General features: G+C 35.3%; 1 protein-coding gene across 3 annotated transcripts in view; it reads right to left on the reverse strand.

The window, feature by feature from the left end:
- Window positions 1-17,099, reverse strand: part of ari-2 (E3 ubiquitin-protein ligase ari-2) — a 208,768-nt gene that overhangs the window by 114,336 nt on the left and 77,333 nt on the right. For all 3 annotated transcript variants that reach the window (XM_090404136.1, XM_090404144.1, XM_090404128.1), the window contains exon 6: window positions 7,817-7,926. In XM_090404136.1, the coding sequence (XP_090260262.1) occupies window positions 7,817-7,926 (110 nt within the window). The remainder of the gene's footprint in view (window positions 1-7,816; window positions 7,927-17,099) is intronic.

The raw sequence follows: 17,099 nt of genomic DNA on the forward strand, positions 1-17,099 counted from the left end.
TGCCTGTGCCACAACTCTCTTGGCTTCTTGCTTCCTCTCTCTCTGTACACCTCTCTGTCCTCTTCCACTCTTGACTCATTCCACGTCTGCTTTGCCCTCCTCTTAGCTGTCACTGCCACTTGTACATTATTATTCCACCATCAACCCTCCTTCTGCTCTCTAATCTTTCCAGATGTCTCACCAAGCACCTCGATTGCACAGCTCAGGATTATTTTTTAATTATGTTTCCACCAATCTTGTACACTTTCCAGTCCATCCAAAACCTCTCTAACACCCTCTCCCTAAAACGATTCCTCACACTCTCTTCTTTTAAGCGAAACCTCTCCACCTACTGGGCTCGCTTCTTTAATTGCACCCACCCTTGATGCGGTAGCCCTCGTCCACTTCTCGCAGCTGTAGGGCGATGTGGCTGCACGTCGCTAAAGGTGTATGCCCTAGCCCTTATATCATTTTCTCTTTGACCCATATCATAGCTAGAGCTAGCAGTGAAGTTTTACGACTGGATGCTTCGTTCTCCTCCTGAGAGGAGAAAGAAGCAAAGAAAGAAAGGGAGGGACCAGTCTACAGAATAATATAACAGATATATATTACATGAAGTAAGGCATGGTCCAGCATCTGGTACCTCGGGTTTGCCATGCCCATACTCACTAAAGTGAGCCCTTGAGGTTTTTGTTAATTCATGGGATAAAAATATTTAATATTATTTAAACATTTTTATCCCATGAATTAACAAAAACCTCACCACTTTAGTGAGTACGGGCATGTTAATTCATGGAATAAAAATATTTAATATTATTTACTTATTCGACAGGCAAAGCCTAACCCATAATGTCCATGCCAAGAAAGTATCCCTTTGGGTGTCAAACAAGGAAATCAGCAGAAAAGAAAAAAAGAAGAAAAGCAAAATCTCAAAATGTCACACGTAGATTTGTTTTCAGGGCTACAAAATAAATCTGACAATGAAACTGATGCGACTTCAGCTGTTGCGATTCAAACTTCAACTGAAGAAGAAAACTCCAAACAAGCTACACAACTTTTCAACAAAAATGTAGAAACTGTGGGATTCGTCGAAAAAGATGTGTCTGATTATACAAACGTTTTGGATACAGCAAATAATGATGAAAACAATAATAACAATAGTGATCAAGTGAATATAAATGATCTAGGTTTGTGGCCCAATATTATAACTGATAAATTTAGATTATTTTGTGTTAAAACCAGACCTAAACATCATCATCAAGATGCATTCGTTAAGAATGTTGAAGGTACATCATTTTCTACATCGTACTATTTTAAAAAAATGCCAAATGGTGAAACTCAGCTTCGCAGCTGGTTAGTTTACTCAAAAGCTCAAGAATCAGTATTTTGCTTTTGTTGTGTATTATTTTCCAAAAGAAGAGGAAAAGATCAATCAACACGATTTATATATGGTTTTAATAAATGGAGAAAACTGTCATCTGTAATTAGAGATCATGAGCTTTCTGTTGGTCACTTTAATTCTTTTATTGCTTGGCAAGAATTATTAAAAAGGCTTCATTTATGTTCAACTGTTGACAGAACAATTAATATAAATAAAGAAACGGAAAGTCTAAAATTACTATTCCAAAGAATTGTAGATGTAATTCTATTTTTAGCAAGTAATAATCTGTCATTTCGAGGATCCCATGAAACAATAGGAACGCTGAATAATGGAAATTTTTTAAGTTTAATAGAATTATTAAGTAAATATGATCCTGTGCTAATGGATCATGTAAACAGAATTAAACATATGAAAAAAAGAATTGTGCATCATTTGGCGTATAGATTTCAAGAGGAAATTATTGCCGCATTAGGTAATGAAGTCCTTTATAAAATTAAAGACTATATAAAAGCAGCCATATATTACAGTATCCAAATGGATTGTACTCCTGATATTTCTCACAAGGAACAAACTTCAATAATTATTAGATATGTAAATTTTGTAGACAAAAAATTAATTATAAATGAGTCGTTTATAGGATTTATTGAAGTAACTGAAGTGACTGGTGAAGGACTAGCAAATTCGCTTTTAAAAAGAATAGGTGAGTTTGATTTAGATATTATGAATTGTAGAGGGGAAGCATATCATAACGGTAGCAATATGAAGGGAACATATAAACGAGTACAATCTAGAATAATTAGTTTAAACCCTCATGCAATTTATGTACCTTGCTTATCACATTCTTTTAATTTGATAATTTGTGATGCTGCTTCCAGTAGTATATATTGTAAAAATTTTTTTGGAATATTGCAACATTTATACTGCGTATTTTCTACATCTACAAAAAGGTGGGAAATTATACAAAAGCATTTAAATATTACACTTAAACCATTATGTGATACTCAATGGGAAGCCAAAATAGACGTAGTCAAAGCAGTGTATACAAAATTTTGAACAAACTTGAATAAGGCATTATAAGTTTGAACAAACTTATAATGCCATAGAAGAATTTATTGGTGCAATTAACGATAACACAGCAGTATCCAAAGCTAAAAGTCTACTAGATTCATTACAAGAAATGCATTTATTTTAAGCTTATCGGTGTGGTTTACAATATTGTCAAAAATTAACAGTATCAACAAACTATTTCAAGCAAAAACAATTGTTCTTGACTCTGCTTTTTAATTTAGTGAATAAAATTAAAAATGAAATCCAAAATTTAAGATCAAAATTGAGCACATTTTTAGACGACACAAAAATGATAGCACGAAACTTGAATATTTCTGAAGATTTCCCTGAAAAAAGAATTCGAAAAAGACAAAAATTATTTTCCGAACTAGCAGAAGATGAAGTTTTACTAAACCCGGTAGAGGAATTTAGATGTCACTTTTTCAACGTTATAATTGATACTGTTATTGTACAAATAGATGAGAGATTTAAAAATATATCCAATGTTATTTCTTATTTTAAATTAATCACTGATATAAAAACATTAGGAAAAAATGAACTAGAAAACAGCTCAAGGGATTTTGTAAAATATTATAGTAAAGATGTAAATCAAGACTTAATCCAGGAAATTGATTTGTTATGAGAATTGATCTTGGACCAAAAAAATTTAAATAACATTCAAGACATATTGCAATATATATTTAATAATAGTCATAATGAACTATTTCCAAATGTGCTAACTGTATCGAAAATTTTCTTTACGTTACCAGTTGAAATTCTTTTGTTGTTTATATTGTGTTTTGCTACTTGTTTGTTGTACTACCTCAGCTTCTAAAGATGGTATCCATAAAGAAACATAAGTCAGTGGCACGAAAGGCTACTGTAGGAAAGTCTGGCTTTGCCTTGGATTTTTCACAGTGGATGCGTTGCGAAAACTGCTATATGTATGCACCGAAAAATGTGAAAGATCTGTGGATTGTTTGGGCAAACAAGAAAAAGGAAGGTGTTAGAGGGCAAACATCGGGACCGTAGAAGAAGAGCTTCGGCAGGAGTTAATGAAAATGAAAAGTGAAATGAAACATCTAGAAGAGGATAGTAAACAGCTAAAGGAGAGATTGGCTGATGATAAGGAGAAGGAGGAAGTTAATGTTATAAAGAAAGAATCAGAGGATAGTCGTATATCAGCATATGAGAACTCAATCATTAGAGGTGTGATTATTAGTAAAGTGCACAAAACATGCTAGAACAATAAAGCAAATAACTGATGTGTTGCAGAAAATACCAGGCATCAAAATTAGTGGCAGTTGTGGGCACAAATGACTTAGTTGGGGAGAAGAAGAAGAATGTTGATAGAAACTTGAGGAAGTTGATGCATCAGGTAATGAAGAATAGTGTTGGTGGGAAAGTAGTAGGTATGTTGCCCAGATATGATAACAGTGAATTGAGAAGGAGAGCAGAGATAATGAATAATAAGATGGCTGAGTTGTGTGAGGCAAAGGGGATTCAATTTGTAAATCTGTGGAGCGAATTTGAGGGGAAGTTCAAATGTGGTATAAAACTGACGGATCACATCTGAATGGGTTTGGTGTTGGGCATTTAGAAAGTCTATTGTTTTCTGAGAAGGCACAGAGTCAAGAAGTTAATGTAGCAAATGATCAGAGGCTACCTATGAAATAGGACAGCACAAATCAGCAGATTGTACAGCAGGAGGAAGATGCAGTTGCAGCAGTACAAGGTGATGGAATGCATAAAGGTGAGGATGAGCAGGAAATAATGGAAATCACAGTCAGGATCAGGGAAACAAGAGTGGTCAAACCGAAGAACGAGAGGTGTAGTATAGCAGCTGGAATAGAGAATGTCGGTGCTGGTAGGATGGCCTCAAACACACAGCAATTGTTATGCTTATACACAAATGTAAGGAGTATTTGAAACAAGACAGCTGAGTCTGTGGCAGTGATTGAGACAGTATGCCCAAAAGTAATTGGAATAAGTGAAACTTGGTTGTCTGAGGAGGATGTGATGTCAGGAATAGAATTAGAAGGATATATAATTTTTTGGGAGGATAGAGATGTCAAAAGAGGAGGGGGAAGTGCTGTTAATGAGTGCAGAGGAACTGTGTCAGCAAAGTGTGGAAGCTGATAGTGCATGCACAGATTTTGAGTCAGTGTGGTGCGAAGTTGAAATAAACAGGTTAGTATATCTGATAGAATGCTGTTATAGGACAGGGAATGCAGAGAATACTGATTGTGAAATGTTTAGGCAAATTAGTTGGGCATATAAAAAGAAGGTGATCCTAATGGGAGACTTTAATTAGGAATATAGACTGGAAGGAAAGGATAGCATGGGAACATGGAGAGCGAGTTTGTGGAATTTCTGAGAGATAAGTATCTTAAGCAGCATATGATTGAAGCAACTAGAGGCTTTAATGTTTTGGATTTGGTGATAACTTCACAAGATGCAGTTGTTAATGAGGTGTTGACACTGCTACCAATTGGTGATAGTGATCATGAGGTACTTGTTTGGGAAGTGATGAAACAAGAAAAGGTCACTGCCAAAAATAGATACATGTGGAAGTATAAAGCAGGTGATTATAGGAAGTTCTGTAGTTAGTTAGCATTAGTACGTTGGGTACTGATAAACATTATAGTCAGTCTGCACCTTCGATTAGAATGGTTTATAAGTAGTTTAGTAACTTTCGAAGTGGCCATATGAGCACAAGTGACGCTGAATGTTCTGGACACCCTGTTGAGGTCACTACTCCAGAAATTATTGAAAAAATCCACGATATGGTGATGGATGATAGAAGAGTGAAGGTGCATGAAATTGCTAAGGCTGTGGGCATCTCAAATTACCACGTACATATTTTACATGAACATTTGCATATGAGAAAACTATGGGTGCCGTTTGTCACACTGGATCAAAAGCGTCAACGTGTGAACTGTTGCAAGGACAGCTTGAAGCTGTTTCAACGGAATCCAGAGGAATTTTTGCATCGTTTCGTAACAGTGGATAAAACATGGATTGATCACTAGCAGCCTGAGACCACGGAACAGACATAACAATGTGTTGCAAGTGGGGAATCTGAACCAAAGAAAACGAAAACTATTCCTTTTAGCAGGAAAGATTATGGCCACCATCTTCTGGGATGCTCGTGGCATAATCTTCATAGACTTTTTGGAAAAGGGCAAAACAATTACCAGAGTGTATTATGCATGTTTGCTGGACCGTTTAAATAATGAAATAAAGGAAAAATGACCACACTTGGCGGAAAAGAAGATTCTTTTTCACCACATCAACGCGCCTCCTCTTCTGCAATTGTGACTGCAAAATTGTTCGATTTACGCTACGAAGTCCATTTGCATCCTCCTCCCCTACTCTCCAGATTTGGCTCCCTCGGACTACTATCTGTTTCCAAACATGAAAAAATGGCTGGCAGGAAAGAGATTTTTATCAAACGATGAGGTGATTGGTGAAATAACTGCTATTTTGAAGAGTTGGATAAATCATACTATATGGACGGGATCAAAAAACTTAAGCATCATTGGACTAAGTGTATAGACCTCAAACGAGACTATGTTGAAAAATAAAAAATGTTTGTCCAAAAAAATTGTTTTCTTCATTTTTGCATGGACTTATCGAACAACCCTCTTAATAAAAGTCTTGCAGTGGGTAGGATTCCTAAGGAGTGGAAAGAGGGCAAAATAATACCACTCCACAAGCACGGTTCTAAGACAGAAGTCTCCAATTACAGGCCAGTCTGTATAACTGCAGTTGTGGTAAAGGCACTGAAGAGATTGATAAGGAATAGAATATATAATTGGGTTGATGGACATGGCATTCTTTATGAAGGTCAGCATGAATTTGTAAATAATAATTCTGTTCTTGGGCCCCTGTTTCAGCAATTTACTTGCATTTTAAGATAAGGTGATGAGTGTTAAATAAGGGAAAATTATATACAATGATATTCTTAGACTCTGCAAAAACGTTTGATAGATTACCACATGATAAGTTGATGTACAAGCTGCAGAGGATGGGAATAGACAGTATATTGGTTAGATGGATCAGAGATTGGCTCTCTGAATGATACCAGCAGGTTGTGTATGATGGAGCAGTGTCTCAAAGTCCCAGGGTTCTGTTCTTGGGCCCCTGCTGTTTAACTTGTTTGTAAATGATTTATCATGTGGACTGACTGGGGATTTTCAGTTGTTTGCTGATGATGCAAAGTTGAAAAGAATTATAAGTAGCACTGCTGATGCTGAATCCTTTCAGGAAGATTTAAATAGACTCTTTACTTGGACAAAAGAATGGCGTTGTAATTTTAATATCAACGAGTGCAAGGTGTTGCATTTTGGAGTGCAGAAATATAAGGCTGTGTACTATATAGATGGTGCTGTACTGCAGGAAGTGGATGAGATTAGAGAGTGATGGTTGGCAGTAGACTGAAGTTTAAAAGGGAATATTGCTAGGGTTGTGAAGGTTGCATATCATAATGCTGCTATGAAAAGAAGTACTCTAACATGCAAGGATAAGGAAGTGGTTGTGCCACTGTATAAGGCACTGGTCAGACCACACTTGGACTATTGTGCTCAGATCTGGTCACCTGGTTTTCAATGTGATGTGGAGACACTGGAGAGGGTCCAAAGATAAGTGACTAAGACAATATCAGGACTTTGGAATGCTGGCTATGGAGAGAGGTTGAAGAGATGTGGATTGCAGAGTTTGGTGGATAGGAAGAAGAGAGGTGATATGATAGAGACGTTTAAGTGAGAGGATTTTATCAGATTAATCCAAAAGGGATTTTAAAAAGAGTAGAAGGTGAGAGGGGAAAAAGAACCAGAGGTCACTCCTGGAAGTTATGTAAAAGTGTGGTGAAGAAGGGTGTGAGGAGTAGATTTTTTTACATGGAGAAATGTCAGTGAATGGAATGCATTACCAGAATGTGTTGTTAATGCAAGAAGTGTTAAGGATTTTAAGATTCTATATGATAAATATGTTGTCAGTTGAATGAAACTCCCACGATGAGTCTGTCGAATCCATGGAGGGTGTGATAATAATAATAATAGTAATAACAACAAATATGGGATTTAACTGGAAAAAACATCACAAAAATGATATTCACTGTAATATTTAAACTTAAATTAGAGTTGTGAATAAAAATAAATGAATAAAGTACACCTATGCCACCCAATTCTGAATTTACTACTTCTCAAAAAGAACCTTGAACTCAGCATGCAAAGTTTAGTTACATATCTTTTCATGGAATAAAATAATGAAAGTTAAGTATAAAAGGAACAACAGTTTCAAAGAGATCAATAAACTAAAGTAGTAAAATATTTTGCTATAACTATTAAGCAGATTTTTTTAATCCCAAAAAAAAGTTTTTTGAGGATCAAAAAATTTGATACTTACCAAAATGATGTTTTACAGTGTTTGCAAATAACTCGTTTACTCTGTGGCTCTTTTGCTCTAACAACCATGTTACAGTTAGTTCCAGGACAATACCGAAGTTCTGGATGGCTCTGAAATTTAAAAAAGATCATATAAATATAAAATTCTACATTTTTTCAAATTTCAATTACAGGTTCTTCCTCAATAATGAAATAACAGGTGGTTAAAATGCATGCAAATACACACACCCACAAACTGAAGAGATTTCCTATAAAAAATAAAATCTATGGGGGAAGGATCAAAACAGCCACATCTCATTCCCCAGAAGAAGCATTAAATTCACTGCTGAAAGATGAGTAGGGAGATAGAATCTTCTTTTGAACAAATATACAGTGTTAAGCAAATTTCATCACTGTAATATTTTTTCTTCTCTTACATATTTATTACTGCATTTATTCAAATATAACTTGCCCTGGCATATATCTCGCACCCTTGATTTTAATTTATAAAAAAAAAAAAAAAAAAAAAAAAAGGAATTGAAAAGTTTTGCATATACCTCGTCCACGAAAAAAGTTTAAAACTCTAAGAAATAGATAGTGAATATTGTTATGGCAGTATCAGATATGAACTGCCATAACACATAAGTGTGCCATAAGTCACACAGATCTGAAAGCGAGGCAAGGTTGGATCATGAGATTCACAAAGAGGAAAAGTCTTTCCCATTGGTCAAATGATATCTCTTTGCTGAAAGATTTTGAGGATAAAGTGATGGATTTTCATCGCAATTCAACTTAGGAAGAGCAATAACTATATGTTATCACAAATAGCCAATGCCAATCAAACACCCCTCAATTTCGACATGCTGCACCAAACAACAATAACAGAAAACAGCGAAAAAAGTGCACAACTGGAAGTGAAAAACAGCTATGCACAATCATGCTTGCAATTACTTCAGATGGAAGAAAGTTGCCTCCTTACATAGTATTCAAAAGAAAAATAATGCTGAAGGGGAAATTTCCCCCTGGAATTCAGTAACAGTTTTGGAAAAAAGGTGGATGGACACTACAATAGTTCAAGATTGGATTAGAACAGTTCGGGACAAACAGCCAGGAGCCTTATTTCGATGCCCAGTTCTCCTTGTGTGGGATAGCTTCTGCAGACACTTAGGACCTGAAATAGTAAAACAACTTTCGGATGTGAAGGCTGATGTGGCCATTATTTCTGGTGATCTAATACCGTGTCTACAGCCCTTGTATGTATCGATCAACAAACCATTCAAGGACTATGTACGAAAATTCCATACGGAGTGGATGGTAGACCTGACTCTGGCAGAGAAGATTAAGAGACCATCATTAGAACTGTTGCGCAACAGGACTTTGAGAGCTTCAAAAATGATTTTGCCAGAAATAATTGCCATTTTTTTTTTTTTAAACCGGCATCTCTAATGACCTGGATGGGAGCAAAGATGCTATTTGGGTAGATGACGACAATGCACACGAGGAAACTACTCTCGAGACTGGAAGGAGTGATAGCAAATAGGAGATTCTTTGTAAGTCATACCTATTTTTCAGATTATTTTTTCTTAAATCATGGTGAGCTTATGATTCTAAAATGATAAAAGGACAAATAATAATGAAAATGTTTGTTTTAATTTAATTACAGAAGCATTGTTACTAAAGATTCAAATATATCGCGTGATGAAGGTAAGCAGCCAATTGTGTAAATAACATTAATAATTGAATTTGAAATGCATTCATTTTATAAATAATATGAGCAATTATATATTATAAGGAATACTAAGGATTTAATTATAAACATCAATTTAATTTTTTGCTGAAAAATTTTAGTTTCCAAAAATCCCAGCATATATCTCACACCATAATTTTTTTAACTTCAATTTTGGAGAAAAAAGTGCAAGTTATATTCAAGGAAATACGGTAACAGTGGAAAATATAATTTACATAAATTTGAGTCTTGACATTATAGCTGCATTCTATGGATTTATGGTCAATGCAACTAAGGCAATGAGGCCAATACACGATATCTTATTTGTTTGTGCTCTTCTGGCTGGTTTGAACTGTTTTGTGGGATAAAAAGCCTGAGTTTTTTTTTTTTTGTGATGGGAAAATCATGCCACCTCTACATAAAAACCATGCAAACTTGTCTTCTGTTCAAAGTCCTTACAAATTCTTCTTCCTATTGTAGACGGATGAGATTTGAATGAGGTCTTAAGAAACTAAAGGGCATTATTCTAACCTTAAGAAGATTCTGCAATCCCTCACCCTTAACATACGCTTCAGGGAAAGTTTTTATTATTATTACTATTGATCTTCAATAACTAAATTCCATATAAGATGGCAACAGTGAACTCTGGAAATTATCTAAATTCATATTTATAACTGTACAGTGCATATAACTACTACTTCTGAGAATGCTCCTGGAAAAAATGATAATTGCAATTACTGTGCCTGAACTCACTGTGCACAAACCACTAATATACATGATATTTTTGTGAATCTTTCAGCAGCTTATGACACTTTGGTGAGGGGGTCTAATTCTGAAATTCCTAGAGGTTATTCCTTTTCTCAAGATTGCTAATCATGTAAATAATGTATTGTCAGAAACACGAATTCAGGGATATAACCCCCAAAATAAATTCCAGAAGCTAAAGGTGGTCTTTCATGAGAATCTGTACTAGCTAATTGCTTTTCAGTCTCAACATCTATGACATCCCACTACTAATGCACAGAAATTTATGTATGCAGATGGCATTGCAATTGCAACTCAGAGTCCTTTCAAAGTTGGAAAGAACTAACAGAGGCCCTATCAAAACTTCACAACTACTTTAGACAGCAGTGCTTAACCCAGTCTGCAGAAAATTGAAGTCACCACAGTCACGTCTACTTTAGAAATAAAACAGTAAAATACAATAGAACTCCAAAACACCTTGAAATGAAATCTTGACAGATCCTAATTTTCAGAGATCACTTGGCAAAAATTGCTGGCAATTAAAAACTAGTAATAGCATCATGCAGAAACTAGCAAACTCATGATGATGTGCAGATGCCAGTACATTAGAGGCATGATAGCTTTGCAATTAGTGTATTCAACAGCAGAATGCTGTTCTCCAGTGTGGCTTACCAGTGCTCACACACCTCAATGATTGATGTCCATCTCAACCAAGCATGAGATTTATCTCTGGAACAATGTACCATATTGATGGAACTGTACTCCAGGAAATTGATGAAGCCAGAGATTTGAGGAAGTTGGTAAATGAGAAATTGAAATTCAAGTGTCTAAAAAAGCACATAGGATTACCTGGTTATTGAAGAATACTCTGAGAAGCAGAGATAAGCAGCAGATTATTGTTCCCCTTTATAAGGATTTGATAAGGCCTCATCTGGATTATTGTGCACAAATCTGGTTGCCTGGGTTTCTTGGAGATGTGAAAGAAGTGGAACAGATTCAGAGGTGAGTGACCATCAACACCAACTTCCATCATGTAGTAATATTGCTCCTATTCCTCAATTATGAGGAAAAGAGCTTTAGACAACTATGAAATAAAATTGAGAACAGTGATTTGCTCACACAAAAAAAGACATCTCCCACATGGCTACTCAGAGACTGAAATCTAAACAACCTACCCTGAGAACTGTTGTGCAAATGTTGCATGAAGCCTCTGATATCACATCAGCCTAGAAGATATTAGTGGCAGAAACAGACCTCTAACTCACATGCCACCATTCCTAATCCACTCTGTAGTCTACACTTAACTGGATCATGACAGGACATGGGAGATGAAAACAGATGCTTCACAAATGAAAATGGACTGCCTCTCCATACATCAATAATCATAATATTGTTAGTGATTGCCCCATATTCTCTTATCTTGGAACTTATCTGGACTTTTATGATGTTAAACTGACACTTTATTGTGGATTCAGAACCTAACTGTTAAACTACAATGTTGTTACTGTTTTACATAATAGTTCCTCCTGTTTATTCTCTTATCGCTTTCTCTCTCTCTCTCTCTATATATATATACACATTATTCACTAAGTATACTGGTGTCCAAAACCATAGTGATGAACACTATTTCTTAAAATTACAACTATAAATTTAGGCAAATCAGCATGTGGCAATTTCTATAACTGTCATTTTCAAGTAGAAAGTAGGTATATACTTTCAGATTTTCAAATTGCGCACAAAGAAGTTTTGTGGTCAAAAAAAGAAAAAGGTTGTGCTAAGTGAATCGTGTTTGAAAGAAGCTCTTTTTGTGAAGGAATAAAGTTGCAAACATGGATGTCTTGTAATGTCTCAAAGACATCATCTAGATGATTTCACACAGGGAAGAATTATTGGAAATCTTGAAAAAGCCCACAGAATTACGCATATTACCAGAATTCGGAATCTCACATAGCATTGTATCCACACTCTGGGCAGCATTTCAAATTAATGGAATGTGTTCCAAATGTTTATTAAGAGTAGAAAGTAGGCCTACCTTGCTCTACCATGGAGCATGAAGACAGATTTTTGGTTATAACAGCAAAACGCAAGACACGCCATGGCAGGTCAGCTTGCAAGTCGGCTCCATTCAAGCACAGGTACACAGATATCTTGACAAACTGTGGCAAGATGTCTGCAACAAGTAGGGCTATATGCCCAAAGGCCTGCAGCCCCTTTATCCACAGCTCATCAGAGAGCACATTTTTCAGTGGTGTTGTATCCATAAAAATTGGACAGGACACCAATGGTTAATAACAATCTAGATGACACTTGATCTAGTGTGAAAGTGGTCCTGCTTACAATCATGAGAATGCTCTTGAAAGGGATAGCTATGGTGGTGCTGGGATCATGGAGTGGGGAAGCATTATGCTTAATAGATGCACTGAGCTACAAGTGCTGGAAAAAGGAACTATGACTGGTGAACAATATTGCGATGAAATTCTTCAATGTCATGTTCGATCATACATGAGCAGTGGAGATACTTCTGTAGACCGAGGATATTAATTGAATTGAGTGGCCAGCATACTCCCCAGATTTCAAACCCCCCAATAGGACATGTTTGGGATGTTAGAGGAGATGCATAGCTGCTCAAAATTCCCCTCCAGAAAACAAACAAGGTCTTATCCTTGTTCTGAAGTAGGACTGGGCCATTTTGCCTCAAAAACTCCCAAATCACTTGGTACAGCATTGTGAGAGCTGCATCACAGTTCAGGATGGATATATTCCATACTGAAATGTCTCTCCACATAGTTTTCTGTAAGCACTGTACATTAATTCTTTAACTACATCCTCAGGAAATTTGTAACTTTTGCCCAAAATGTATTGCAATAATTTATGTCCACATTTGACTGTAGTCATAAACATTTTTTCATATACAGATAAAACTAGTTTCGTCCTTAGCTTTTGGGATACCAGTGTAAATAAATAAATAAATGATATCTGGGAACTTGATATCAATACTTCAAAATCTTATTCTGGAAGCGATTCTCAGGATAACAATATCATGAACTGCACTAATTCACAACAATCACATAGTTATGAATATTTGAAATGAAGTGTGAGATGACTTGAATAAACTATTTATGGGGGGGGGGGACAGAGTTATGCTATGCAGTTCAGTTTAACAAATGTTCAAAAAACTGAGAGGAGATCTCTGCATAACCTGTAAGAATGCAGAGAAGTGACCTGGCTCTTGATCCAGTGTCCAATCCTCATCTTCTCACCTGTTATTAGGATTTACTAATAACAGGATTTATTTTGTATGATGATACAATGGCCATGAGCCTCTTTTACGGGGATTTATGGCACCATCTCAATCCCCCCTCCCCCATTTTATCCGAGCTCGGGACTGGCATAGCTGACAAAGCAGGCCTATGACTGGGTCTTAAAGTATTCCTTGCTATAATCCACGCATGTGTTCATGGGACCAGTTTGCCTGTTCTGGGGGACAAAAACACCCATGTTTCTGGGTGAATAAAACCTCTACCTCCATATGAGACCAGCTAACTCACCTTTTGTCGAAAGAAACCAGATAAGGGTTCCTCGTGTCACAGACGGGAATCAAACCTAGGTCTTTCCGACCAAAGGGCTTTGGCTATACCAGCTGAGTTATGGAGGATCTGCACAGTGGATAATGAATGAATGATTAAATGAGGATGGCTAACAATGAGATCTAGCCAACCAAATTGTATTCCACATTGGGTCAAACCATAAACAAAGATGATATTATATGATGAAATGTCAAGGGGCTATCACATTACAGAGCTAAACGAGGTCTTATTGTTTCATCAGACAACCGGTGTGAACAGAAGTCGGCAATGCAACAAACTCAATCTCAGTAAAACTGAAGATATGCACCATCAATTTAAGAAACACTAATGGAATGGAAATAGCTGATGAATTAGAGTACCATGTTGAAAATTTGTGTGGCCAAGATGAATAGGACAAGAATTTATTTATAAATAAATGATTTTTGACTGCAAGCAAAATGTTATTTGCAGCAAAAATGATCAAGGAAAGAAAGAGGTAGTAGTAGCGTTCAAAAAAATCCTTGAATGATAGACAATTTCAAGAACATGATATAAGTCAATTTCAAATGAGAATGAAACTTATAATCAGAAAGAACTATTTAGTAAGGAAGAAGCGGCAGAATTTGACACAAGTCATCAAAGAGCAAAGCTGAAATAAACAACAAAAGAAAGCTTGAAGATCTATACAGTAGAAATTAATACAACATGTAGAAATGTTTCCAAAAAAATTGGGAAAAAAGAGCAGAGCTAATAACAATGGTAAGTGCCTGCTAAATAAGTCATTATTACAAATAAATAGTGGCATTAAACTTGATATCAAAATTGGAGATATTAACACAGCTCCTTATTTTATGTTGTTATACTCCTAGAAGTCTTGGAGTATAACAACATAAAATAAGGAGCTGTGTTAATATCATATACTTGATAGTGATGACTTCATATTGGCTCAAAATACACAAGTACACATGGAATGTGAAATAAGAGGTGATCATCTTTTAGTGTTGAGCAAAATAAAAATGAATCTCATACTGAGCAGCAAAATATGAAAGAAAGTTTTAAAAAGAATGAAGTTAAACAGCTTTAGAACTGAACTGTAGATACAAATATTAAAATATTATTCAAGAATAATAAAGAGTGTGAAAATTAAAACTAAACCTTGGAGTTCTGGTGACAAAATCTGAAGTAAACACTCAGTGTTTACTTCAGATTTTGTTCACCCAGAGTGACATGGGTGTTGTCGCAAGGACAGAAAAATCAACTTTATAGCAGACCAAGAAGTTAAATAGAGAGTTCTGATAAAGAAGAAATAGTATCGAAAGTTCTTCCTGGTATGTAAGTCAGCAATATACTCAGAAAAAACAAAGAAAAATGTAAGAAAGCTATACATGCATAAAAGTAAAGACGACTTTAATAAGAATATAAATATCACAAACTGTCTGGAAACTGTGACAAACACTGAAAGTAAAGACATTTCAGATATATGTAAATACATTAAGAGAATTAAATGAAACAAGCAGTGAAAGAAAAGTTGATATGTACTGTATGTAAAGCTGATATATACTACTCCTGACTGTATTTCAAACGAAATCCAATCAGGATTATATATCAATACTAAACAAATCATCAGAAATGTAAGATGTGGAAAAATTGCTAGAATAGACGATATTCAAAAAATAAATGCTCAGATATGGAAGTTTACAAAAGTTTTACAGTGATCATCATCACCAAATACCTGACAAGTAACCTCAGAGGGTGTAGAGGATATTATGACAGTACTACATAAAAAGTTTACATCATTATTAATGTCCTATTCTCAATTTTCCTTCAAATTAATCTGTTATCTGTCATCTCAATCATTCTTAGATCTTATATTTTTGTTTGTCTTCTACGGCACTTCTTACTGTATCAATCCAACTACATCTCAGTTGAAGTGATATAAGGTTCATATTGGCTATCCTATCTACATTATTTGTGTGAGTTGGGCTAAAATTGGTTTTCCTGCTCTTAAAATTACCTGAAAGAGTAAAATTTTCTAATGACAACAAAGTTGCATGTGTCATGAAAAGAAGAACACAATCAACTCTCATGCAGACAGGGACAAAAAATATATATCCTATGAATTTCTTTTAGAACAGAATTAATGTGAATAAGGCTGCTGGGGGGGGGGAATGAGTGTAAAAATTCAGTGGCTTTTCATTAGTTATTTGAATAGAATTTTCATTAGTGTGTTACTAAGTTTCCTATTTGATACAGTAAATGGTGATAGTGCACTAATAAGAATACACAAGTATTTGTATAATATGTGCATTGTCAATATTATTTTGACCACCGTAGAATAAAACACATTTAGCACTTTTCTGTAGTGAAGAGAAATGTTTTATTTCTAAACAGCTGTAAACCACTTTGCCCAAAAGAGTATGCATTTGATATTTATGTGTCCAAAATCCAAGAGCAGCTACTTCATACCTCTGAACTATGATAATATTAATTCAGAAAGCTAACATTACTACTAATACTCTAGACTTTTCATACAATGCTCACTACCCAGAATTTTCAAATTTCCCAGCAATCCATATAGAAATGCTAGGAAATATGAAAAATTTGTATACTGGAAAAGTTTTCATAAATTTTAAGTGAAGGAAGTACTGTGCCAAGAATGTAGCAAAAGTTTTGTGTGTGTGTGTGTGTGTGTGTGTGTGTGTGTGTGTGTGCGCGCGCATATATATATATATATATCAGGTGCGAACATTCCAGGTGTGTGGTGCTCATCCACTGAACAGCAATGTCACCGATATTATATTTTTGCATTTATTCCCATTAAAGACTCCCCTAATTGTTTCCAGACTTCACATGATTCCTACAAGCATACACAACATACTAGTGCTTCACGAAGAGGACACTTTTTGACACAGCCTGGATGTGCATTCAAAACACAATACTCCTTTGAGCCCTTTGTATGGATAGATGTACAGATAGCACAGTGGGTCAAATTCTTAGCGTTAATAGTTTTAAACTTCTCAGTTTAAAATTATATATTATAAACAAGTTTTTAAAATATAATTTTCAATAAATTTATAATTTTTTTGCCAGTATTTACAATGAGAAACAGTATTGTAGTGAAAGGAGGTAAGCTTCATCCTCCTCTTCCAAATTTTACGCTTTTGAGTAATTCAAATATACCAACCAAATATAGCATTATATTTATATACACTCTTAAAACTTTCATACATCGATAAAAATGCAAACATACAGTCAAACCGACATGAATT

Source organism: Typopeltis vanoorti, chromosome 2 (genome assembly GCF_054136105.1).
Source record: "Typopeltis vanoorti isolate ZY-2024b chromosome 2, IOZ_Tvanoo_1.0, whole genome shotgun sequence".
Taxonomy (NCBI): Eukaryota; Metazoa; Arthropoda; class Arachnida; order Uropygi; family Thelyphonidae; genus Typopeltis; species Typopeltis vanoorti.